The 27,201-nt window shown below is 37.3% G+C and overlaps 1 protein-coding gene across 2 annotated transcripts in view; it reads left to right on the top strand.

The window, feature by feature from the left end:
• The window catches only part of mzt1 (mitotic spindle organizing protein 1), a 39,187-nt gene that overhangs the window by 5,501 nt on the left and 6,485 nt on the right, over positions 1-27,201 (top strand). The window contains exon 3 of one of the 2 annotated variants that reach the window (XM_039745333.1): positions 10,418-10,786. The exons of the other annotated variant lie outside the window; for it this stretch is intronic. Within the exon in view, the coding sequence (XP_039601267.1) occupies positions 10,418-10,459 (42 nt within the window). The 3' untranslated portion in view covers positions 10,460-10,786. Of the gene's footprint in view, positions 1-10,417; positions 10,787-27,201 lie in introns of those variants that run through there. 2 annotated transcript variants of the gene reach the window in all.

The raw sequence follows: 27,201 nt of genomic DNA, 5'->3' as shown, positions 1-27,201 counted from the left end.
ATATTTCTAAATGTCTTATAAATGTAAAAACTATACAGTTGTGTTTTTCTGAACGCAGAATAACAAGAAGAGTAAAAACGATCCGCTAATTAAATGAGATCAGTTGTTATTGATTATTATCATTGAATGTGAATCTGGTTGGAACAAAAACCTGCAGCCACAGTGGGACCCCAGGATAGAGTTTGGGAACCACTGGGCTATAGGAAGATCTCTAAACGTCATTACCCCTGGTAGTATCTATGAGTTAACTGTTTAGGTCAGAAAAGATTGGAAAAGATTTTTTTGTTGTACTGGAGCAATAGACCAGAGCTTCTCTACTTCGAAATGTATTCTGCATTGGTTCCATATTTTAAGTAATTGGTGAATGATTGAGTTACTGTTGAAGTGATGAAAGTTTTAATTGAATAGAGCAAAAAGCAGGGCATAAAATGAAGATTTTTAGAGTAGTTTTAATTTATTGTGAAAGCCAGTCCAGTGTGGAATTTCTGTAGATATTTGAGTTTATTGTGCACATATTTGCTGCCCAGTTACTGAAAGTTTGGTACCTTTTTTTTTTTTTTTTTTTTCGAAAGTTTGAAATTAATGGCTTAGATAGTATGTTGGGTCAGAGTCTTCTCAGAATTCAATAAACCATAATTAACAGACCTTATTTAAGAGTTCCTTTTTAAGTAATAAGTAATTTTGTGTACTTTATTTCTAATTTATTGTTGCATTTTTTGCAGCTTGTACTTATTATAGAGCATTTTGAGCTTGTACAAAATGTTGTTTTATAGAAATAAATTCATATATTTATATTAAATTTTGCTTGCTCGCCCTCCAGGTTTTGTGGTTTTGACACAGTAGAAAGTTAAGGGATTTAAAGGAGGTTTTAACACACAACTCTTATAAAATCTCCAATCAGAAGTTTAATTGCATAAATTAGAGATAAAAGAAAAAAATGCACAAGCTTTAAATTCCTTATCATTCCATTTAAATGCATAAACATTTGCCATTAGTAACCTTCTCCATCAAGAGATGACCTTGGAGGCTACAAATGATTTTTTTCTATGATTCAGAAAAAAAAAAATCCTCTCCCACTAAATGCATAGTTATATAGCAACTTTATCTTACTAAGGTTTTGTGACATATATCGTCTGTGCTAGTATCTTAATTATTGTTTTAACGATGTGTGGGTTGACACGGAGTATGTCATTCACTTTGCAACAAACAATCAAAAACATGCATTATGAGTCCACACATTCACTGCGTCGTATAGCCTAGTCTTCCGGGGCCAGACATGATTTTCAAATGAGAATACATGTCTGGGGACAACCTGTTAAAAGTTTGTAGTGAATAGTGGTGAAATCCTGCAAAAGCTACATCAGCAGGACTTCTTTCTAAACACCACCCCCTATTCCTCCAGTCCATAAAGTTTAAACCTCTGGGGCACAGAGCAACAGAAACTCGACAAAAGACTTGGCACTAAGATAAATAAAAAGCTAAAATAGCCATTATCGGTTCAGGAGCTCAGCAGCACAAGGTAACTGAAAATTGATTATTTTGTATCTTTCTGTTATTGTGACTGTTGCGTCACTATGTGTCATAACAGGGAACATCTAGAGTCTAGATAAACATTGTGGTCTATGGATATACTATACTTAATATGCTACAGCTGTTTAGGCACGGTATGTTTGTGTTTCCAATTAGACAGTAGTGTTAACCTCCTTTAGTTATTTGTTTAGATGTGCTGTAAGACGGTGAACCTTGTGCACCCTCCTGCTTGCTTCTACTGGTGTCATTGGGCTAATTTGTTGATTTGGGAGTGTTGAGTACTAAGATTAGCAGCAGTTTTTACCTCCTGTTGACTCGGTGTGGCATATTGTTTATATTGAATGCATATTTTGCAATTCACATTTTCATAAGCAATGCAGTTTATTGCAATCAGAAACTTGTTCGCTGTCGGATCAAATTACACGGCAGGTGTGTGTAAGGTCATGTATCTAAATCACTGGATCTTGGGTTGCCATCGTTGGCTAGCGAGTGGATCATGGCTGATCTCCTAAGCCAGTGTTTTTCAACCACAGTATTGCACCACCAGTGCGTGATGGATTGCTGTTGTTGGTGCTCAAGTGGGTCTTGATTGGTTGTAAGTGGGTTGCCCAAGTGTTCGACACCACTGTGCAATGTTTTCCCCATTTCTGAGTGAGCTTGTTTCACCAAGAAGAACACCCAATCGTGTTCATTTCACCATGGGAGCAGCTTGAAATTGCTGCTAGTGAACGTAAAGGTGAAACTGGGTCACAGGACCATAAATGTGGAAAAGCACTGGTGTAAGAGAAGGCGGTGTGGGCTGAATGCATTAGCCATGTGGAGCGGTGGCGATCAAAACCTTTAAAGATAGATGGATTTATTAATCCCAAGGGGAAATTGACATAATCCAGCAGCAGTATACTGATACAAAAACAATATTAAATTAAGAGTAATAAAAATGCATGTAAAAACAGACAATAACTTTGAATAATGTTAACGAGATACTGAATTTGGGACTTTCATTAGTTGTCAGTTATCATCAAAATTTAAAAGAAATAAACATTTGAAATACATCAGTCTGTGTATAATGAATGAATCTAATATACAAGTTTCATTTTTTGAATGGAATTACTGAAATAAATTGACTTTGTCTTGATATTCTAATTTTATGACCAGCACCAGTAGGCTGAACAGGACCGGAGAAAGTACAGTCCCTTGCGGTGCTCCTATGTTGCTGACCACAATGTCAGACCTGCAGTTCCCGAGACGCACATACTGAGTTCTGTCTGTAAGATAGTCCACGATCCATGCCAACAGGTGTGAATCTACTCCCATCTCTGTCAGCTTGTCCCTAAGGAGCAGAGGTTGGATGGTGTTGAAGGTGCTAGAGAAGTCCAAAAACATAATTCTAACAGCACTACTCCATATGTCCAAGTGGGAGAGGGATCATGTAGCATATACATGATGGCATCCTCCGCTCCCACCTTCTCCTGGTATGCGAACTGCAGAGGATTGAGGGCGTGGCGGACTTCATCACATTTGACATCAGAGCAACAGGCCGGAAGTCGTTCAGCTCACTAGGACGTGGTACCTTTGGGACTGGGGTGATACAAGATGTTTTCCAAAGCCTCGGGACTCTCCCCTGTTCCAGGCTCAGGTTGAAGATGTGCTGTAGAGGCTCCCCAGTTCCTGCGCACAGGCCTTCAGCAGTCATGGCAATACTCCATCTGGACCCTCTGCTTTGCTGGCACGAAGTCTCCTCAGCTCTCTGCTCACCTGGGCTGCTGTAATTGTGGGTGGGGATGTCTCTCCTATGCTGGTATCAGCAGAAGGATGGTTGGAAGATGCAGTACTCCGAGGTGAGAGTGGGTTAGGGTGGTCAAACCTGTTTAAAGAAGTTGTTCATTTACACTGTGTGCACAATTATTAGGCAATTGGGTATTTTGACCATATCATCATTTTTAATGCATATATTCCAACTCCAAGCTGTATTAACTTGAATGCTTATTGGATTTAAGCACGTCAGGTGATGTGTATTTGTGTAATGAGGGAGGGTGGGGCCTAAGGAGATCAACACCCTATATCAAGGTGTGCAGAATTATTAGGCAGCTAGTTTTCCTCAGGCAAAATGGGTCAAAAAAGAGATTTAACTGACTCTGAAAAGTCAAAAATTGTAAAAAGTCTTTCAGGGGGATGCAGCACTTTTGGAATTGCTAAGATATTGGTGTGTGATCACAGAACCATCAAACATTTTGTTGCAAATAGTCAACAGGGTCGCAAGAAACGTGTTGAGAACAAAAGACGCAAATTAGCTGCCAAAGATTTGAGAAGAATCAAACGTGAAGCTACCAGGAACCCATTATCCTCCAGTACTTTCATATTCCAGAGCTGCAACCTACCTGGAGTGCCCAGAAGTACAAGGTGTTCAGTGCTCAAAGACATGGCCAAGGTAAGGAGGGCTGAAACCCAACCACCACTGAACAAGAAACATAAGTTGAAACGTCAAAACTGGGCCAAGAAATATCTGAAGACAGATTTTTTTAAAAGGTTTTATGGACCGATGAGGTAAGAGTGACTCTTGATGGACCAGATAGATGGACCTGTGGATCAGTAATGGGCACAGAGCTCCACTCCAACGTGGAGGTGGGGTACTGGTATGAGCTGGTATTTTTAAAGATGAGCTAGTTAGACCTTTTTGCATTGAAGATGAACTCAAAATCAACTCCCAAACCTACTGCTAGTTTTTCGAAGACACTTTCTTCAAACAGTGATACAGGAAAAAGACCATGATTTTTATGCAGGCCAATGCTCCATCACTTGCATCGAAGTTCTCCACTGCGTGGCCAGCCAGTAAAGGCTTTAAAGATGAAGGAATAATGACATGGCCCCCCTTTCCTCATCTGACCTGAACCCTATCGAGAACTTGCGGGCACTTCTTAAACGCTAGATTTACGGGGGAGAAAAACAATACACCTCTCTGAAGAGTGTCTGGGAGGCTGTAGTCACTGCTCCACAAAAAGCTGATCGTCAACAGATCAAGAAACTGACAGACTCCATGAATGGAAAGGCTTATGACTGTTATTGGAAAGAAGGGTGGCTATATTGGTCATTGATTGATTGATTTATTTTTTTTGAAATGTCAGAGATGTTTATTTGTAAATTTTGAGGTGTTTATTATTCTCACTATAACAGATGAAAATAAACAAGTGAGATGGGAATATTTTCATTTTTCCTTTAGTTGCATAATAAATCTGCACACTAATAGTTGCCTAATAATTGTGCGCACATATGTATTCCCCTGATGATGTTCACACTCACATTTCCGTTGTGAAACATTCAGGTTTCAGGTTTATTAACATTTTGGATTGACTGATAGCACTGTGTTTGTTCCATATTAAAATTAATCCTCAAAAATACAACTTGCCTAATAATTCTGCACTCCCTGTAGTTTGTTCTCCCCACGTCTCTCTCGATGGTGGCACACTGCTTTGAGCTGCAGCCAGTGATGATCTTCATCTCATCCCACACTTCCTTCATGCTGTTATTCTGCAACTTCTGCTCCAGCTTTCTCCTGTACTGCTCCTTCACTGCCCTAAGCTGGACTCGGAGTTCCTTCTGCACGCGCTTGACCTCATGCTGATCACTGCCTTTAAAAGCCCTTTACTTCTGGTTCAAAAGGCCCTTGATGTCACTTGTAATCCATGGCTTGTTGTTAGCATAGCAGCATACTGTTCTTACTGGAACTACAATATCCATACAGAAGTTGATGTAATCAGTTGTGCAGTCAACTGGGCACTACAAAGAAACAGGTAACATATGAGATCCTGTAGAATAATAATAATGATTTATTACTGCAGCTGGTTTTGACAATTACTAGAACATTATTATGACCCATGACCCATGGGCAGAAGTAAAAATTGCAATCGAGTGGCAGTAAAATGGCACATGACTATACATTAATTGTTCTTGTGCAGCTAGACTAGTATGATAAATTACTGTGTGTGCAAATTAAATGCTATAATTATTTATTATCTTGTGCAGTGTTGAACAGAGCTTGAATTTTGGTTTTGGTGACTTATAGTAGAATATGTTAGATCTTTTGTTCATGCTTACAGTGTATATACCACACAAAGCAGAGCAATTGAATGTTTATCTATGCCCTGTAGATCAATTATAATTAGTATTTTGTTTCCCTTTAATCCATGTCTTCTTTATATTAACTGGAAGTGTCTGTTGCTCTCATTACAATAGTTATTGTTGGTCCTTTGTCCAAATTTTTACAAAGTAAATATTGTAGGCCACTTTGAAATAGTTCATACTTGCACTCTTTGGTCTCGATAATACTTCCACTGGTGATTTTCAATGTTTTTATGTTTTTACTTAAATGACTTCAGTTTTAAGTAAATAAATAAGAACCATTTTCTTCAAATTATGTTGATTCCATTAATGTCATTAGTAAGCAACCGTTAATATCCTATTATAAAGAGCAAGCCATAGTTAGTATAATAAGACTTTGATGACATTTTGGAACCTTCAAAAATGTTTGTAAGTTATCGTTCTCAACAAAATCCAAGTAAATATTGAGAAAAATGTTTAATATCGCACACCAATATAACAAACTAACCCATTCTTTCTTTTACCTAGGTCAGTCAGTCAGTCATTGTCCAACCCGCCATATCCTAACAAAAAGGTCACGGGGGGTCTGCTGGAGCCATTTCTAGCCAGCACAGGGAGCAAGGCAAGAACAAACCCCGGGCAGGGCACCACATCAAGCACACACAATTTAGGATCGCCAATGCACCTGATCTGCATGTCTTTGGACTGTGGGAGGAAACCGGAGCACCCGGAGGAAACCCACACAGACACAGGGAGAACATGCAAACTTCACACAGGGAGGACCCAGGAAGTGAACCCAGGTCTCCTTACTGCGAGGCAGCAGCGCTACCACTGCGCCACTATGCTGACTTCTACCTTGGTTACCCTTTAAATATTTAAATATGGCTCCCATTTTAAGAAAAAAATTCTATATCAGGATCCATTGGACCATGGTGTAATTAAACTCTTCACAACAAACAGTCTAACCAATTTCATGTAATGAATGGTTGCTGGTGTCTCCAGTTCATTTGTCATTATTGCTTAGGTATTTCTCATTTTGATTGACGTTTTGAGTTTCTCTCAGAAAGTAATAATTTATTCTGGTTTCATTAAGTTGTCAAAGGTTTACATGTTGAACTCCACAATCAGTAATATTTTGCAAGAATTGAGTGGATAACCAAGATAGAAGTTACCAACAGCGTCTCTTTCTTCATTTCTCACCACATACCATTCTGGCCATATTGTCTTTCCAAATGAAGGGTTAGTGTTCTTGTTCTCTAACTTGGCCCACGGAATAAAGAAGCAGTACAAATGTATCTCCTAGAATATCAGCAAATCTTAAAGTGATACTTTTTTTTATTTAGACCCTTTATATTTTTGTTTGGGGCAGTATGGTGGTGTAGTGGTAGCACTACTATCTCACAGCATGGAGACGAGGATTTGTTTCCTGCGTGAGCCTTGTGGGGAGTTTTCATGGATTTCCTGGGTGCTCCGGTTTCAGTGAATTGGGATTGCTAAATTGGCCCTAATGTGTGTGCATGTGTTGCACTCCCTGTGATGGACTAACATGCTGTCCAGGTGGTGTTCTTGCCTTTTAACTGATGATGGCTGAGGGAGTCTCCATCTGGCCTGCAGCCCTGCCCTGGATAAGCAGTTTTAGCAAAATGGATTGATCGATATTTTTGGCTCTTAACTAAGAGGTTAATGGAAAGTAAAGGAGCAGCTCAAAATTAGCAAAGCAATAATTTATACTAATATAACAAGAAAAAATGTATTTTGAATGTTGTTGCCATGAGTGACAGATACAGTATGTAAAGTGTGAATATTGTGATGTGTTGAACCTTTCTCAATTTGGAGAAACTACAATTTACTGAAGGTTAAATTTGTATATTTCTTTGAATATTTCAATCCCTCAGCAAGAGTCTGTTATTATTGATACATAAATGGTTGCAAAACTTAACTAAGAATGAAGATTAAGAACCAGAAGCTGTAGTACAACTTAATTAATTTTTAATGTCATAACCTTCAGAGGCCTAGTATCATCTAGACCTTTCCAAGGTATTTGAGCCACTTGAGTGTTTTTTTTTTCCTCCATCTTTTTGTTCTAATGGAATAGATGAACTATCAATGTCTTAGACCAGGAATGATGTCCGTATGTTTGTCAAATATTTGATTACAAAATAGATACCAGACATTGAAATTAAAGTAGTGTTATTGAATAGAGCTGGCATATTCCTTATGCAACACACATCTAATAGAGAATATTTTATAGTGCTTCATGAGTCTGCTAATTTCTTCTTGATACACGCAGTACATGTAATTTCTTACATATTGTTTGAATATTAAAACTTCTCACACTATAGAAAACATTAAGAGTCTTACTAAATTCTATGGTTCATAATTTATTTATATTATAATTTCAAAGCATTTCTAAAATTTTAATTTCATTTCAAATTCATAAGGTTTATTGTACCTTTTTTTGCTGTAGGAATTACAGTCAGGAATGCAGTCATTCACTTATCTATGCTTTGTTACATTGTATTGTTCATGCTAGAGTTGCAAATTTTTGCTGAAGTGAATTCCACAAACTTAAACTTTTGATCTTAAGTTAAGACATGTTGACAGCACAGGGTACTGGTGCTTATTATTTATTCATGAGTAACAATTACTAAGAACCTTGGGCCTCATTGTATATTCACACTTGACCCTGTTTGAAGAAAAAATGTCAGCAATTGTATGATGATTTCTTTTTTGATGTGGGCTGAGATGGACTGTGCCTAAATGGCAAAGCATTATTTCAAGCAAAATGTAGCTGCAGTTTCCACTTTAGTACTTTATTGAAGTTTGTGAAAATAATCTTTTTTCATGTTATAATTTATTGATATCTCTTGCAATAGTAATTTTTATTTTTCTTGTAGAAGGTAAAGGCTTGTGTAGGCAGCATACAGTCTTGTCTAAAAGAGTTCTTGAGTTAATTGTTTCAGTCGAATCACATCTAATCATGTGTTATTTATTACTCCTAATTATTAGTAATTAAAAATGGTGTTAAAGCAACACTTTTACAGTGGAATCAACACAAGAAGTCAAAATCTTTTCTATCTTGACAAGTTTTTAAATGATTTTTTTTGCTAGTGGCCCATTAAATTATTGTCTGGATATTTTAGATGTACAAAGTACATACCTCAATGTGAAACAGTAATTGACTTTCTGTTCTGTTTTGTTTGTTTATCCTTAAATAAAAATAAAAATTGAAGTATTCTTAAACTATTTTTAACATAATTTTAGAAGTTAGCTGGTTTGTGTGTGTGTGTGTGTGTGTGTGTGTGTGTGAGAGAGAGAGATGATACGCATTTTCTATGGCCAGTTATAACTCATATTACATTTATTGGCAGACTAAAGTTTGCGCTGAATTTTAATTTTTGTATCAGCACTTTGAGTTATACAGGCCAAAGCTAGTTATATATAATAAGGTATTGAAGTTCTTGGACAATGTGACACTTCAGAGTTGATAGTAATCAAACAAATGATGTATAGAAGCAGCTTGTCAAATCAGAGTCAGCAAGCCAAAGTGACAAGAGTGCTACTTTGATGAAGGCTCAGAAGCTTATCTAGCTTTCTCTGCAGTTTTGCCAGATAGATTTACACCTCATGAAGCTCTAGGTACCAATTGTTAATCTAATTCTTATGCATTAAAGGTATATGGTAATTAATTGTAATAAAAACACCTAATTAAAAATTTAATTATAATTTCAGGAAAAAAAGAAACACAGATCAACAAAAATGATTATTTTAAACCACTAAGAATTGGGGTGTAATGGCAAGATGGAGCAGTGGTTAGCGGTACTGCCTCATTGAACTATTATTTTGGGTTTGAATCCTGTACCCGGTAGTTGTGTGTGTGCAGTTTGCGTGTTGTCTGACTTGACTACATGGATTTTTCTCCATATCCTTCCATATGCCTAAAGCCATGCATACAAGGTTAACTGACCGCTCTAAATTAACCCTGTGTGGCTGTGGTGTGCATGAATGAGCCCTGACTGATGGTCTTTTCAGGTCTGGTTGCTGGCTGATGCCCCATTCCGTCGGGGATAGGTTAAGATTTCCCTAATTCTCAGATTAAGCAAGCATCCTATTAAACAGTATAGTCTAGTTATATCAAAGAGTGCTAATATCATGACATGGACTGCCTGATGGTTAGTCAATCAATGCATCAAAATGTGAAACATATAATGTATGCCTGAATGTAATGGATAGATAACAGGTCAATAATGTATGAAATCTTGGGTCCACTTTTCATGAAGCAACTGACAAATAACAGTATTTATAAGTTCCTGTTAATTTTGTCCCAAAGGAGTTTATATAAGTAGTCTTGCAGAATTTCTCTTATTACTTGTATGTCCTCAAACTACATGTTAGGATAGTGAGGGGGCTAAACTGCCTAAGTAAAAGGAAGAGATGATTTGTATTTGTTTCTTTCAAACCTTCAATGGAACATGTTGGTTAAGAAAATAAAATGACTGATGTTTTTAATTGAAATTTAGATTTAACAAATAAATTCAACATTGTTATTTTAGATTAGATAAGGATGTTTTTCACTAAACTAAAATCCTTCTCCAGACCAAATTAGTGGAAGGCTGTTAAGCATTCCCCCCAAACTTAACCTCAAAAGGTGGTGATTATATAATTTAAAAAGGAAAACAATGGACTAGACTAAGGAAGGTAATGCTTTATTTGCACCACAAATAAGTTTAAAACAAAAAAGTGTACACATATATACTTCCATTTTTTAAACAGTAATTTTTTTAATCTGCAGAAACAAACTCCTTCCCGCCCAGAAGAATTCCTTGTTGATTGAAGCCATTGTAGCTGAATGTTCAGACATTACTGAGATGCCCAGTCTGCCTTCCATTATTTCCACTGATAATCCTGACAAAATTACTTTGGATCAGCTGAAAAGAGAGAAAATAAAAATGCAGCTGAAAGTACTAAAATTACAAGAGAAATATTATGAAATGGAAATTTAAAAAAACGTAACCGTTGAAATTCAGCCCCATTGGTTTGGAACAGTTGACGGGATCGAGCAATAATGCAAAATTAAATAAATAAACTGCATAAAATCATTCATTTCCTTTTTGCTATAATTAAAGAACGGTGATTTTTGCCATTAAAATGTTGTATTGCATACCAGTACCATTTTGCAGTGTTTTTTTGGGTTTTTTTTTTTCTTCCCTCAAATATGTCCGAAATGGTGTATCACAGCAACTCTTGCCCCCAACCCCATGGCTTTCTTAAACAGCCTAATTCACTTGTGTACAACTTCACAGAAACTATTATCTACTCAATTGGAGAATTGTCTCCACTTGGTTTTTGCACTTTTTATATTGTATTTTTTATTTTATTTATTTTTTGGAGTTGAGAGTAATTTCCTAAATTAGAATAATGGATAACATTTTTTTACTCCGACTACTAAGAGTAGGGCCACCTTTGCGTCACTCTTGAGAAATTTCTGCCAATTAGGATTGTTCTCCTACTCTGAGGCACCTGATAAATATGGGACCTGGTTATTTAAGCAGTTATTTACTAACAAACACATAAGTGAGTCCCGCTTAAAAAGCCGACTTTGAACATTTAGTGTTGTTTGCACTGGCGTCAGTCTTGCTTGTCAGTATTTGAAGACAATTAATTAAAGAGAGCAAAGTCCACAGTAAAGATGGATTAAAAAGTAAATGCTTTATCTGGTTTTGCCATTTTAAGATATGGCAAAATACAAACATTTTGTAATTCCTAATATAAATCTCACACTTAAGAATACATACAGTATATCCGTATGTGAAGGTAAAAAATGTCAACTAGTGAGGTCAATTGAAGATACACTTTACTAATTGATTGTGAAACTGGTTGAAACAAAAACCCGCATCCACAGAAGATCTCCAGGACTGAATTTAAGAACGACTTATCTAAGTAAACGTATTCTTACACCGAATGCTGTAATTTAAAGTGGTAATGTGTATATGGTATAAAATAAGGTACATCCAGTCTACAGAGCAGAGGATAGTACAGTAAATGTTACATCAAGGTTTTTTTTTATTTTTTTTTATTTAAGTATATAGAGAAACCGGACTGAAGGGAACCAGGTCCATAGGTGAATTAAAAAACCTTTAAAGTTATCAAATACCTTTTACTTTCCTAAAGTAAGAATACATTTCTTCTTCTCTTGTCAGCTCACAGTTGTGGGTGGGTTTTTTGTATGGCAAGCCTCCAGGGCCAAGCTATATTCTGCTTATAATCCTACTTTTGCTTCTGCTATTGTTTTTCTTCAACCGTTACATTCTGCCTTTGCTTGTTATAACAGATTAAATCCTATGATTTTTTTTGCCTACTTTTCAGTTATTATATTCTGTGTTCTTTTACATAGACATGCTGAATGTGAAAAGAGCAGATCTGAGTTTCTTGTACTTTGTACAAATAAAAGAAAGTCTGAGTTACATATATCATATATTTAATCAGCGCTTTAGATTTTTGAAAAAGGCAAGCCACCTTCATTTCTCTTTGATTACAATTGATCTGTCTGATTTAAAATTTTGTATTTTAGTTTTGTTTATAATCTGTGTTTTATCTATTGTTCGGTGTCCTTGAATGTTTAGAAAGGCGCCTACACATAACTAAAATTTATTATTATTACTTCAGATGTGTCTCCCTACTGCCAGAGTTCATAAGCTTTGATGCATAGCCAGTGGCAAAGAACCAGAGGAAGGAGTGGTATATGTGGTTTCTTTTGTCCCTGGGTAAGCGGAGTAAGGTGGAGTCAGGTTGGACGCTTGAACAGGCAAAGAACAAAGCTGCTATGTGCCTGTATTGCCACTGATCATCTGGATATGGCATCATGGAAGTGGCCACTGAAGAGACGAGAAAAGTTATTTTAGGCCGACTTCACTAGAAGTTAGTGTAAAGTGGCTAATTCCATTTCTCTATCTCTCGCACCCCCTGAGTCATTACAATATTCTCTTTTACTGAAGCACCCGCATACATTATCTGGCCAACGGCAGTGGGCAATATCTGTGAAATAGTTAAATAAGCTTCCTTATAGTGAAAGAATATAAGCGATTGTAAGTGTGAATTTTTTTACTTCTTTTTGAACAGATGCCTACAGAATTCAAGTGATCTTTCATTATTGTTTGTAATCTTTGAGGTGCATCACTGATTTTTACTTTTCAGATTCAGGATTAAAAGCAGTCAGCCCACTATAAACATTTGAAAGAACTGATGATTGTGTGTTTCTTTTAATTTCTCAACATAGCTACAAATCGGCAGCTTAATTGAATGAAATGAACAAACCTGAATAAAAATTCACTAAATATTTTATTATTGAAGCAAAAAATATACTCCAATTTTGCAAAATTTTGTGAAGTTTCTTTTAAAGAGCAGGGTAAATATGGGTCATAGCACACCCCATGTCCTTGACACCTGTTGGGCACTTACAAAACTTCGATGAACAGTTGATTGCCCAATTCTGCAGCTGTGAGTTCCAGTCAAAAGCAATATCAACAGGTCAATGATATCCTTTGCATACAGCAATCTTAATAAATCATAAACTATGAAAAAAAAATCAATTCCTAAGCAACAATACTGGCATAATTATAAAATAGTGATTTACAAAATGATGTTGGCTGTTGTTCCAACATGTAAGAGAATGCTTAACAGATAAATATGTAAGGAATATTTGCACATTAAAAATTAGAAGTTTCAGGAATTACTAACTCTGTATGGCATACATACAAACCCATGGCAAGTTCTGTGTGAAATGCATGAGCACAAGGTCTTGCTCTAAAGAATCTGTGTATGTCTATAGTAGCTTCAACAATTACTGAATCCCTTGAAAAATGATAAATATAAACAGAACAGATAATTAGCAATATGTTATGCCCCCAAAAGAAATCTAACACCTTTTATTATAACCTTATTATTTCAAAAACAAGTTTTTTTTTAAATTTTATACTAATACACATTGACTAAAGATTTTGGACCATTCTTCTAATGTTATATTTTCTAGATCTGTAACTGCCCTCTTAAAGTGTACATCACAGGTAATCTCTGGTCACTGACTTAAAAAATTTTGATTTTGATTTCAGTCATCCATTTCTTTGTTCATTTTAGTGTTTGGTACAGCTGTTTCATAATAGAAATTCGAACAAAAGCTGTGACATTTATTAATAATCAAAATGCTATACAAAGAAACCCATTTCAGATTGTTTTTAAAAATAACACTGGAAGGCATGTAGAAAGAATATTTATTTTGATCTTTTTATATTTTAAATTAAAGGATAATTCATTATTGTTGCATCCAAGAATTCAGTGGTTTTTTTTCTACTTTTTATCTTCAAATACAGATATGAGTGCATATTTGCTATATGGCAGCACTAGAGGGAGCTGTTGCCCAAAAAAACAAACCTTTCTGATTTGTTCATTCTTAACATCCATCGATACGAATGCTAAGTTCACTGAAATGAAACACTTATTAAAATACTGTGATGGCTGATGTAAATAATTTGATATACACCCAAAATGGTCTGACAATGAAAACTAACACATTAGAATTCCTGAAATCATATCTTGTAGACAGGGAGACAATCATAGTTTATATTTAAGTGTGTGCATAAAGTTTTCTCTTTTTAATAAACTTGAAAAATTATGCATAGTGGGCAATCAGTTGTATATAAGAGACTTTCATGATTACCCTATTCATTGTGAAATGAAACCTTACTCTGTTACTGCTTTAAATACACGTACCTGTCCCAGTACTTGACTGCTCTTTCAGTAAGATAGTCAGAGCCAATAGTTAAATTTTAAAATGATAAGGCAGGTGATGGTACATATATATGCAGTTAAGTGGAAGAATGATTAAACATTTAAAATAGCAAGAGCACTAGACACTGGAGGTTTGGAAAAACTTTGCCTGGTCAGATGAGTCCTGTTTCACACTGGAAAAGAGTTCCAGGATACAGTGAAATTCTCATTAATCCTTAGATCCATAATTTGGAGTGTTGACAGCCTAGCGTGGAATCATTTGTTGCACCAACTAGATGATCTGATGAGTAGAGAACTGCTCCTAAATCTCATTGGATATCTGAACCTTGCTGGGGAGCTGGTAGATGTGGAGCTGGAGCTGGTGTAACCGCCAAGTCGCCTGTAAATGGCATTTTCCAACATAATGACTCATTATTCTAGGCCTGGAATATGTTTTTTGTTTCTCTTTGATTTTTGTTTTATTTTCATGTTAAGTATAATCTCCAAACGTTTTGCTTATTTGTAAAATTAACAAAAGTACACAAAGCACTTATTTGAAGTCAGAACTCCAACTTGCAATCTACTAATAAACCACAGAAGTAACTGCCTGGACACCATCTTTTAAAACGAAACTTCTATCTTCCCATAGGTAGAGACATTGGATTCTTTGATAATACAGAGTTTGACATAGTAGTGGGAGATATTCGATCAGATAACATTTTATTAATCCCACGGGGAAATTCCAAATAAAATATGGAGGTTCTTTAATAAGCGCCTGCTTGCACAGCACAGTAGTACACTGGATGGAATTTTTCTGGTATGCATTTTGAGAATATTGTTTGACTCTCATGCTAAAAAATCTTTGAAAACATGGAAACATCTAAAAAACAAAACAAGCATGTGAAAAGAAACAGGAAATGTGTTAGTGTATTCAAGTCTTAAAGGTAATGTCTTTTGGGTATTGGTTTGTACAGTGGATTCAGAAAATACTCGGGCACCTTCACCTTTTTCACATTTTGCTGTTGCAGCCTTGTGCTAAAATCATCTAATTTTTCCTACTGTGGAACACTAAGGCCACCTGAACCTGACACAGACAGACGCAGGAGGCACACGTTATTTTTCTTTTCTGTGGGAAATGTTCCCCACAAGTATGACACAGTTCAAGCACAATACACAATTCTTTTTTTTCCTCCTCTTCTCCTTTGGTCAAGCTCGTCTCCCTCCTCCCAACTCTGGCTCCCAGAGTAGTGTCTGCTGGCTCCTTTCCAGCAGTACTTAAGGGTATGGTGGAAGAGCTGCAGACCAGGCTCAGTAGTAACTGCAGAACCTTCTGGTGGCACCCATGGAACCCAACAGGGCTGTATCCAACTCCACTTCCAAAGGAGCCCTTTGGGTGTCCAAGGCACCTCTGCGAACTATGGGGGCTGCCACCTAGCACTCCAGGGGGGGTACTGCTCTGGATATGCTCCCTCCCCCAGTCCTTCCAGCATGGTGGTGTCCTGGACGAGCAAAGGACCCAGCTGTATGCCACACTACATAAAGCTACACTCAATACTCCAAAAAGTTTTTGCAAATGTATTAAAAAATAAAATACTGCAATCCCACACTGGCACAGGTATTCAGACCTTGTACGATGACACTTGAAATTTAGGTTAGGTGTATCCCAGTCTATTGATCATCATTGAGAAGTTTTGACACTTTGTTTTGAGTCCATCTGTAGTCAGTCCAGTTGTTGGATTAGGAATGACGCACACCTGTCTATATAAGGTCCCACAGTTGACAATGATTATCAGAGCAAAAACTAAGCCAAGAGGTCGAAGAAATTGCCTGCGGAGCTAAGGGACCAGATTGTGTTGAGGCACAGATCTGAGAAAGGCGCTACAAAAGCAAGCCTGCAACATTGAAGGTTCTCCACACCACAGTGGCCTTCATAATTCTTAAACGGAAGAAGTTCGGAACAACCATGACTAGAACTGGCCGCATGGCCAAACTGAACCATCATGGGAGAAGGGCCTTTGTAAAAAAAAGTAATCAAGATTCCTAGGTTCTCTGGAGCTCCACTAGAGTGAACTTATGTGAACATTGCATTTCTGGGAGTTTCTTGTTTCATTGCAACACTCCACCTACCTGGAGTTTCTGACAGAGTGGCTGAACAAAAGCCTGTCATCAGTAAAAGACACCGAAGTGAAGCATGGTGGTGGCAGCATCATGCAGTGGGATTAGGAGTCTGGATGGGGTTGAAGGAGAGCTGAACAGAGCAAAGTACAGGGATATCCTTAATGAAAACCTGCTCCAGAGTGCTCTGGGCCACAGACTTGGTTGAAGACTCCTCTGCCAACAGTACATTCATCCTGAACATAAAGCAAAGACAACACAGAAGTGGCTTAGGGACATCTTTGAGTATGCTTTTCTGTGTTACTCATCTAGAGCCCAGAACATTTCTGCAGTGACCTAAAAATAGCTGACCACTGACAGTGTCCATTCAACCTGACGAACCTTGAAAGGATTCACAGAGAACAATGGAAGAAAATCCCTCTATCCAGGTGTGCAAAGCTTGTGTTTTAAGTATGTATTAAATAAAAGGTCTGAATACTTGTGTCAATGTGATATTTCAGTTTTTAACTTTTAATGTTTTGTAAAAATTTCTAAAATCCAGCTTTCACTTTATTTTGGGGTATTAGGTGTTGTTTGATGTGGTGGTGGGGAAAATGATTTAAATGATTTTAGCACAAGGCTGCAACATAGCAAAAAGTATGCTTAAAAAAGACAAAGGTCTGAATTTTTTCTGAATCCACTATATGTGAACTATATGAAAAAAGTGAGCCATTCCTTTAATGGCATTTTAAGGAAATTGCACAGAGTGGTAAAACGTTCTGTTTGATTGGTAAGAAAAGAACATTTGTCTTCTACAGGGTGGGCCATTTATATGGATACACCTTAATAAAGTGGGAATGGTTGGTGATATTAACTTCCTGTTTGTGGCACATTAGTATATGTGAGGGGGGAAACTTTTCAAGATGGGTGGTGACCATGGTGGCCATTTGGAAGTCGGCCATTTTGGATACAACTTTTGTTTTTTCAATAGGAAGAGGGTCATGTGACACATCAAACTTATTGGGAATTTCACAAGAAAAACAATAGTGTGCTGGTTCAGTGTTGGATTTGCCAAAATGTGGACGCATGAAACTGTCACTAATGAAGAAACATCAGTGGCTGTCCTAGCTTCATTCAGCAAGAGCCCACAGCATAGCACTCGCCGCATGTCACTGGAGAGTGGCATTAGTCGAACATCCCTTCGACGGATATTAGCTACTCACAAATGGCACCCTTACAAACTCCAGCTACTGCAGCATCTCAACGAGGATGACCCAGATCGGCGCACTGAATTTGCAGAATGGGCAAAACAAAAATTGGAACAGGACCCACAGTTTACGCAGAAGATTTTGTTCATAAAAGGCAAACTTTTATGTGAATGGTGAAGTTAACAAACAAAACCACCGCTATTGGTCTGACACTAACCCACATTGGACAGATCTCTCCAAGACTGTTGGAACAAAAAAATTGATCGTATGGTGGGGTATATGGGGTACAAAGATAGTGGAGCCATTCTTCATCAATGGAAACCTCAAGGCCGCTGGATATGTGAAATTGCTACATGATGATGTGTTTCCCTCTTTATGCACTGAAGCTGGCACGTTCCCTGAGTTTTTCCAGCAAGATGGTGCACCACCACATTATGGGTGTCAGGTCCGAGCATTCCTAGATGAACAGTTTCCTGGAAAGTGGGTTGGTCATCATGGGCCAGTTGAATGGCCCCCAAGGTCTCCCGATCTGACCCCCTTAGACTTTTATCTTTGGGGTCATCTGAAGGCAATTGTCTATGCTGTGAAGATACGAGATGTGCAGCACCGGAAACTACGGATACTGGAAGCCTGTGCTAGCATTTCTCCCGTGTGTTGCTATCAGTGTGTGAAGAGTGGGAGAAGAGGGTTGCATTGACAATCCAACACAATGGGCAGCACATTGAACACATTTTATAAGTGGTCAGAAACTTGTAAATAACTCATGAAAGAATAAAGTTACGTTAAAACCAAGCACACCATTGTTTTTCTTGTGAAATTCCCAATAAGTTTGATGTGTCACATGACCCTCTTCCTATTGAAAAAACAAAAGTTGTATCCAAAATGGCCGACTTCCAAATGGCCACCATGGTCACCACCCATCTTGGAAAGTTTCCCCCCTCACATATACTAATGTGCCACAAACAGGAAGTTAATATCACCAACCATTCCCATTTTATTAAGGTGTATCCATATAAATGGCCCACCCTGTACTATATTTGATGCAGTATGAGAAAGATAGAGCAAAGCTATACTGTTATTGGTGTAGTCAAGGTGAACACCTGCAGTTAATGTTTTGAGTACCTAACAAACATTTTCACAGATAAAAGTTGTGTCAGTGTTAATTACATTTGTCATTAAATTAATCAATTATTCTTTTATTTGCTAAAATAGGTTTCAGTCTGAAAATTATATGGAAATGCATTATACAGGCATTTTGTTTAACTTACAGAATTTTCAGTTATACCGTGATCTGCCCAATCATTCTGTGACTTAACAGTTTGTACAACATTGCTATTAACACTTCTCTCTCTCTCTCTATCTATATATCTATATCTATATCTATATATAAATACAGTGGTGTGAAAAACTATTTGCCCCCTTCCTGATTTCTTATTCTTTTGCATGTTTGTCACACAAAATGTTTCTGATCATCAAACACATTTAACCATTAGTCAAATATAACACAAGTAAACACAAAATGCAGTTTTAAATGATGGTTTTTATTATTTAGGGAGAAAAAAATCCAAACCTACAGGCCCTGTGTAAAAAAGTAATTGCCCCCTTGTTAAAAAAATAACCTAACTGTGGTGTATCACACCTGAGTTCAATTTCCGTAGCCACCTCCAGGCCTGATTACTGCCACATCTGTTTCAATCAAGAAATCACTTAAATAGGAGCTGCCTGACACAGAGAAGTAGACCAAAAGCACCTCAAAAGCTAGACATCATGCCAAGATCCAAAGAAATTCAGGAACAAATGAGAACAGAAGTAATTGAGATCTATCAGTCTGGTAAAGGTTATAGAGCCATTTCTAAAGCTTTGGGACTCCAGCGAACCACAGTGAGAGCCATTATCAAATGGCAAAAACATGGAACAGTGGTGAACCTTCCCAGGAATGGCCGGCCGACCAAAATTACCCCAAGAGCGCCGAGACGACTCATCCGAGAGGTCACAAAAGACCCCAGGACAACGTCTAAAGAACTGCAGGCCTCACTTGCCTCAATTAAGGTCAGTGTTCACGACTCCACCATAAGAAAGAGACTGGGCAAAAACGGCATGCATGGCAGATTTCCAAAACCACTGTTAAGCAAAAAGAACATTAGGGCTCGTCTCAATTTTGCTAAAAACATCTCAATGATTGCCAAGACTTTTGGGAAAATACCTTGTGGACTGATAAGACAAAAGTTGAACTTTTTGGAAGGCAAATGTCCCGTTATATCTGGCGTAAAAGGAACACAGCATTTCAGAAAAAGAACATCATACCAACAGTAAAATATGGTGGTGGTAGTGTGATGGTCTGGGGTTGTTTTGCTGCTTCAGGACCTGGAAGGCTTGCTGTGATAGATGGAACCATGAATTCTACTGTCTACCAAAAATCCTGAAGGAGAATGTCTGGCGATCTGTTCGTCAACTCAAGCTGAAGCGATCTTGGGTGCTGCAACAGGACAATGACCCAAAACACACCAGCAAATCCACCTCTGAATGGCTGAAGAAAAACAAAATGAAGACTTTGGAGTTGTCAGGGTGGCCCAACCAGTTATTAGGTTCGGGGGGCAATTACTTTTTCACACAGGGCCATGTAGGTTTGGATTTTTTTTTTTTTCTAAATAAAAACCATCATTTAAAAACTGCATTTTGTGTTTACTTGTGTTATATTTGACTAATGGTTAAATGTGTTTGATGATCAGAAACATTTTGTGTGACAAACATGCAAAAGAATAAGAAATCAGGAAGGGGGCAAATAGTTTTTCACACCACTGTGTGTATAAAATGAGGGGCTGTTCAGTAAAAAAATATTGGTTTGTACATATATATATATATATATATATATAAAACCATTGTAAATATATCAAAACTGGTCTATCTGAACGGATTTATATATATTCGAACCAACATATATACAGTATATCTGAACCAGCATATGTCTACCTAAACCGGTATATATATCCAAATCAGTGTAATTTTTAACCTTTTTCATCCCATGACACATTTAAACTAATTAGTAAAATTCTGTGGCACACCAAAAAATATATTTTTTTGCTGATCTAAAAAAAAAGGCATAATTTTGGATTGACTTACAAAAAATAATAATAGTAATTACTTCTTTGCTCCAAGGTGACTTTTAAAAAATCTTTTATATTATTTATGACAATTTAAAATAATTAGGTAGTGCTCAAAATTATAAGGTGCCATATTTAGCAATAAGATTAGGTGGTACAGGGGTAAGATTGCCGCTTTGCAGTTAAACAATCACAGGTTCGCGTCCAGAGACTTCCCTTCAGTTTTTTTCTTTTTATATTCTGCAAAGTGCTTTGAGTAGTAAGAAAGGCGCTGTATAAATGTAAGGAATTATTATTATTGTTATTATTGTTATTATAAATCAAATTCAGCCGCTGTATAGTGGGGGATAAATAGGAACACTGGATGTGTTCGACAATAAGACACGTAAATTGGAAGAATTCCACAGTACGGTGCGCACATAATGCAAACAATGTGTATATTATCGAAGTAAAGGTTCATATAAATTGATTATATGAAATAATATTTAGTATACAAGTTTTTAACAAGTTGAGACATTATAATCTCTCCAGAATCTGAGTGTGCAGCTTTCTCGTTGAAAGCGATTGCTTCTGATTTCAGACATTGACACTGTAAAAATCTTTCTACATCTGATGCAGTGAGTTCTTTCCCCATATTTGTGAACACAGATTTTAATACTTTAGGATGATGCTGTATGGCCCCTAAAATTTCCAGTGCTCCCAGTCCTTTTTAAAACTAGGTTATTTAATAATCTGTGTCAATTCACCAATTAGATCAACTGAACACAATTACATGTCCAACTAACAGAGCCAAGACTGTACCTTTCAAAATGGCTTCTTGTCTGCTAGAAAACATACCAATGAGCAACATCCAAAACCACATCTCCCTTGCTGTAGTGGTCAACGTATATTTTGAAGGAGCCTGAGACACTCTTGAGTGCTTGCTGCTAACTCAACAGAATTAGACAAGTCTTCATCTGTTGTGACATCATTTATCTAGTAGTAAAACAAATTATTCCTTCTTAAAACACACAATCATAATGGTAGCTGCACACCTTTCAAAATTATAATCTACACTTCCAATAACCTACCTACCCACTTAAAGCACTCAACTAGCAAACAATGATCTTTTTCCTTCTTAAAAGCATTTTGTAAGTACAACTTGGGTATCATGATAACAAAAGTTATTCCTATAATGTTAATGGTGGCTATAATTCACTGTCAAATGTAAAAAAAAAATGGGTGGGGGTGGGGGGGATGTTGAGGTTATGGTTTTCATTTGAACAAGTTTTACAAACCTGAACTGGTATGTTGACCAAAGAATATTCATAACTGGTAGTAAGGAAACACTTTTCCATAGCATTAATACACAATTATAACAAATAGGATACATGGTGTAATAAAATTCAGGAATGTGCACAGGTTTGAAGTACCCCATACAAATCATAAGTTCAAACATTTTGTACTGCAGTTGTAAAATGGGAATCTGAAAAGGCCATCATATAACATGATCTTTCCTCCTAGTACAGTGGAACCTCGTTTCACAAACGTCTCGGTTTACGACCAAAAAGTTCGCCAAACTTTTCCCTCGGTTCACGACCACACACTTGGTATATGAACAAGCCAGTTTCCCTTTCGGTTTGTACACGTTCAGTCTCTCCCTGTGCATTTCCTGTGCAGCGAGAGAGCTCGACACACACACACAGGCAGCGCGAGTAAGAGCGCGACACATACAGGCAGCGCAAAAGAGACGCACACACACACAGGCAGCGTGAGATGCAGACACTCAGGCAGCGCGAGAGAGCACGACGCACACACACAGAGGCAGCGGGAGATGCAGACACACAGGCAGCGCGAGAGGAGCGCAACACACACACAGAGGCAGCGCGAGATGCAGACACACGCAGTGCGAGAGAGAGCTGGACGCATTAAGGTAGAAAGGCAGTTAAAGAATGCACTGGGCTTGATTTTGTTTTCACTTGTGTTTCCAGCAAACGATTCGTAGTGTGCATTGTTGCAATGTTATTTTTCTTGGTGGTTTATTAAATTACGGATTTTTTCAAATGTTCATTTTTTCCCTGTGCTTAAAACTCATTAAAAAAGTGCTTTTAGCCAGCGGTTGGTAGCGCTATAGCGCGAACTATTGCAGCGTTAGTTTTCTCTGTTGTTCAAGGTTTTCTCAGTGTTATTTAATGTTTTTAAATGTAGTTTACTATTATGCTGTGCATTCTATGGTTTAATTAACTATATTTGTGCTTAAAAACTTAAAAAAAGTATATATTTACATAGAGTTCGTATGGTCTGGAACGGATTAATTGTATTTACATACAATCCTATTGGGGAACTTGCTTCGGTTCCCGACCAAATCAGTTTATGACCAGAGTTTTGGAACGAATTATGGCCGTGAACCGAGGTTCTACTGTAAAGAGATTTCAAAATCAAAAAGATGGTGGGGTTTGGGAAGCCCGTCAGGCAATTTTAGAAAAGACACCTTCCAACGCTGCATCTCATTTCTAAAATCCTGGGGCCTCATGTATAAGGCCGTGCGTAGAACTCGCACTATAACATGGCGTAAGCAAAAAAGCCGAAATGTGCTTACGCACAGAAAAATCCAGATGCAGGAATTTGTGCGTCATCCAACTTCCACGCTCTTCCGCTACATAAATTCCGATCAGCGTGAAAAGTAACGCTCATGCACGCGCTTTATGTAACGCCCCAACTCCTCCCAGAATTACACCTCTTTGAATATGCAAATGAATATAAATCGCCCTTAAGCTCAGCCTTCTGTGAAAAGCTAGGGGGAAAATATAAGAATTTCAGCGAATACCAAGTGGAGGCAAAGGAAAAACATACTAATTGTTCAAATAAACCGTGGTATAATCAATAAAAGGAAGTTGATCGAGTGACATAGCGTGTTGGAGAAACTTGAAAGCTCACGTTCACAAAATCACACAGTGCCAGAAATAAAAAAAAAGTCACATATCAAAGTCGCCGTGAAAGGGCGAGTCGTAGCCCATTGTCTGAGTGTCATATGAAAGCTTATTAGGGTACAGAGATAAAAGGGCACACAGTGGGGAAAAAGCACGAAATGTCAACTTCAATCTCGACATTTCCACTTTAATCACGTAGTTTATTTTATCTTTAAAGTAGAACATCATAAACTTCATCTTAAAATCGTTTAATTAACCAGTTTCTCAAATCACCTCATAATTAAAGTAGCACGTTAAATGCTTTGTTTTGTATTTGATCTTCTATGTGCTCTATGTGTGTGAATTACTACTTGCTTCTTAAACCGGCTCTCTTCCTCCAGCTGGACACAGAATCCATTACATTCGTGATATTACAGCTCTCTGAATAACTAAAATACTGAGATGTATACGTGATATAATTTTTATGATGATAGGAGTTAAAGCACGTTATTAATCATGGCTTTCACGGCGCAGTGATTGTGTACAACCTTTGATGAAATAATTTATTGCAGCAGTATTCAGGGGTGGCTCTAGGCTTGTGGTGGCACTGGGCATAGGAAGAATCGGTGGCTCCTTCGCCGGCAATGTCAGTAAGGTAGCTTATGCACGGTGGATGGCCACGTCCGTTGCAGACACTGCATAGCCGCCTCGTGCTCATGATACAAGCATTTAACTTTTGCCGAAATTTGTCGCTGCGTTTTTAGCTGTGTTTTTATTTTCTCTTTCTGTTTTATATTCAATATAGCAAAATACCCGCGCTTCGCAGCGGAGAAGTAGTGTGTTAAAGAAGCAATGAAAAAGAAAAGGAAACATTTTGAAAATAACGTAACATGATTGTCAATGTAATTGTTTTGTCACTGTTGTGAGTGATGAGTGTTGTTGTATATATATATATATATATATATATATATATATATATATATATATATTTACACACACACACATAAACATATATATATACATATCTATACATATACACATATATACATACATATATATATATCTACATATATACACATACATATACACACACACATAAATACATACACACATACATATACATACACACACAAATACATATATATACATACATACACACACACATATATATACATATACATACATATCTACATATATACACACACAGCTATTTCAGTATCAATGCAATACGCTGCTTGTTAAAACGGATAACTCCCGCTCTTACGTGCAAGTCTGCGTGGATATTATGAACTATCGATTTGTTCAAGTTCTATTTAAATTTTAAATAGAAGGAATTTTTATTTAGTCGACAGAAATATCTTTGGTAGGAATGGTAAAAACAGACAGGAATATTATTCGTGAATAAATCAACTCAAACCTTAAACAACTTATAATATTTTGCTCTCCATAAAAATATATCCTGTCTAAATTATACAAGTTAGAAATAAAGTAAACGTTAAAAGAACAAACATTCAAATTTCTTTACTCTTATGTAATTTTATATAAAAATAAACTTAGATTTTAAATATCCCAAAAGATTTTGCTCTCCATAAAAATATATCCTGTCAAAATTATACAAATTCAAATATGAACATGCTGCATAACAAAACCTAGAAATATAAATAAAATGTGTTCCTTTCAGCAATAACAAATCAAATCATTCAGTTGTCTTTGCTCATATGTCATTTTAGAGCTGGACGCCTGGCATCTTTTTGGCCACAGGTTCGTTTCTGTTTGGTGTGAGGTTCTGTGTTGTGGAGATTCTCAGGATGGATTGCAGGTGCTCATCAGTGAGGCGACTCCTGTGTGCTGTTTTGTTAGTCTTTATCACTGAGAAGAGCTTCTCACACAGATATGTGCTACCAAACATGCACAAGGTTCGAGCCGCATGTAGACGGACTTTTTTTGTTCTTCAAAGTCACCAAAGCGCCGTGCAAACTCAGTGCGCTCAGTTTATCAGCAAAGTGTGTATTTGGGAACACCGTAGTGACGACTTGGTTTAACATTACTTGGCAACAGGGTTGCACTGGTGCATTTGTGTCTCCCATAAAAGCAGCTTCACTTGAAATCACTTTGTGATTGTGCACGGGTAAAACGTCCGCTGAAGTGTCAGATTCTTATTTAATTATCTGCTTTCTGTATCTTCATTGCATTCATTCAGGTTACCCTGATGTTTTGTCTCATAGTGCCGTCTTAGATTAAATTCTGTAATTACAGCCACATTAGCTCCACAAATGAGACACACGGGTTCAGTAAACATATACTCAGCCTCCCATCGGTTTTAAAGGCTCTATTTTCAGAATCAACTTTTCTCTTCAGCATCGTGTGAGCTAGCTTCGCAATAACTTGCAGCATCATAAGGTAGACTTGATTAACGCGGTAAGTGTTCGGCAAGGCAGCTGAAGCGCTGCATTATGGGATCTGTAGTTTATTGTGTTACCAGCGCTTCATATACCCGGCTTTAATAACAATAATACAGTATATAAAATGATCTCGGGCGGATATAATTACACGGGCCGGATGTGGCCCGCGCCCTTGAGTTTGACACATATGGACTAAATAGAACTTGAAAAGATATATTTTTCAAATGTGATCGCAATTCAGATAGAGTTGACGCAAGACTACAGCCTGCATGCCTCAATAAGTCATCCTCCCTCGCTCTTACTTTTTACCGCTCATCTAATGAATACACTGAGTATGGCTTTACCAAAACAATCATTGATGGCTAATAAAGTATCCATTATTCGAGTATGTAGATCGGGTTATATATATATACATATATATATACCAGCGTATCGCAACGGAGAAGTAGTGTGTTAAAAAGCTAGAAAAGAAAAGGGAACATTTTAAAAATAACGTAACATGACTGTCAATATACAGTATTTGTTTTGTGAGTGTTACTGAGTGTTGCTGTCATCAAGGATTTGATTATCATTATTTCTTTCAATCAGGTTCGTATTTGTAGGATGTGTTGTGTTCAAGTTACATTCCGTGTTTGTCAATCGCTGTAAAGATGACAGGTTTCATTCATCGATTCGTTTCTTACTGCATCAATAAACAGCTCGTCTTCTTCTTTATCTGAGACCTGACACACTGCATGCACGGGTTTTTTTTACACTGTCTTCCTTTAGCGGGACATTGACTTTTTCCAACGTGTGCTTTGTTTTGGATTTATGAATATGCTTGTATGTATCAGACGCTTCATATTTTTGCCGCCTTTTCAATTGTGTAATTCGGTTTTGTTCAGCTCTTTGGAACTGTTGCTTTTATCTGTGCACTGCGCCAGTTCACGTGAGCCGCTCGGTGTACATGCATCGAAGGTTCCCAGCTGTGCTGGTGCCATCTCGTGCTATGTCCATGGCTGTATTTAATGTTACCTTAGTCCTGGCACTTAAAACTCTCGCAGTTTCGCTGAGTTTGTACCAAACACCACCCTGACCATCTCATCTTCCTCTGCATAAGCACAGTCCTTCACCCGTGAAT

Source organism: Polypterus senegalus, chromosome 2 (genome assembly GCF_016835505.1).
Source record: "Polypterus senegalus isolate Bchr_013 chromosome 2, ASM1683550v1, whole genome shotgun sequence".
Classification (NCBI taxonomy): domain Eukaryota; kingdom Metazoa; phylum Chordata; class Cladistia; order Polypteriformes; family Polypteridae; genus Polypterus; species Polypterus senegalus.
Note: the sequence above shows the minus strand (reverse complement) of the source record. Positions and strands in the feature narration are given on the sequence as shown.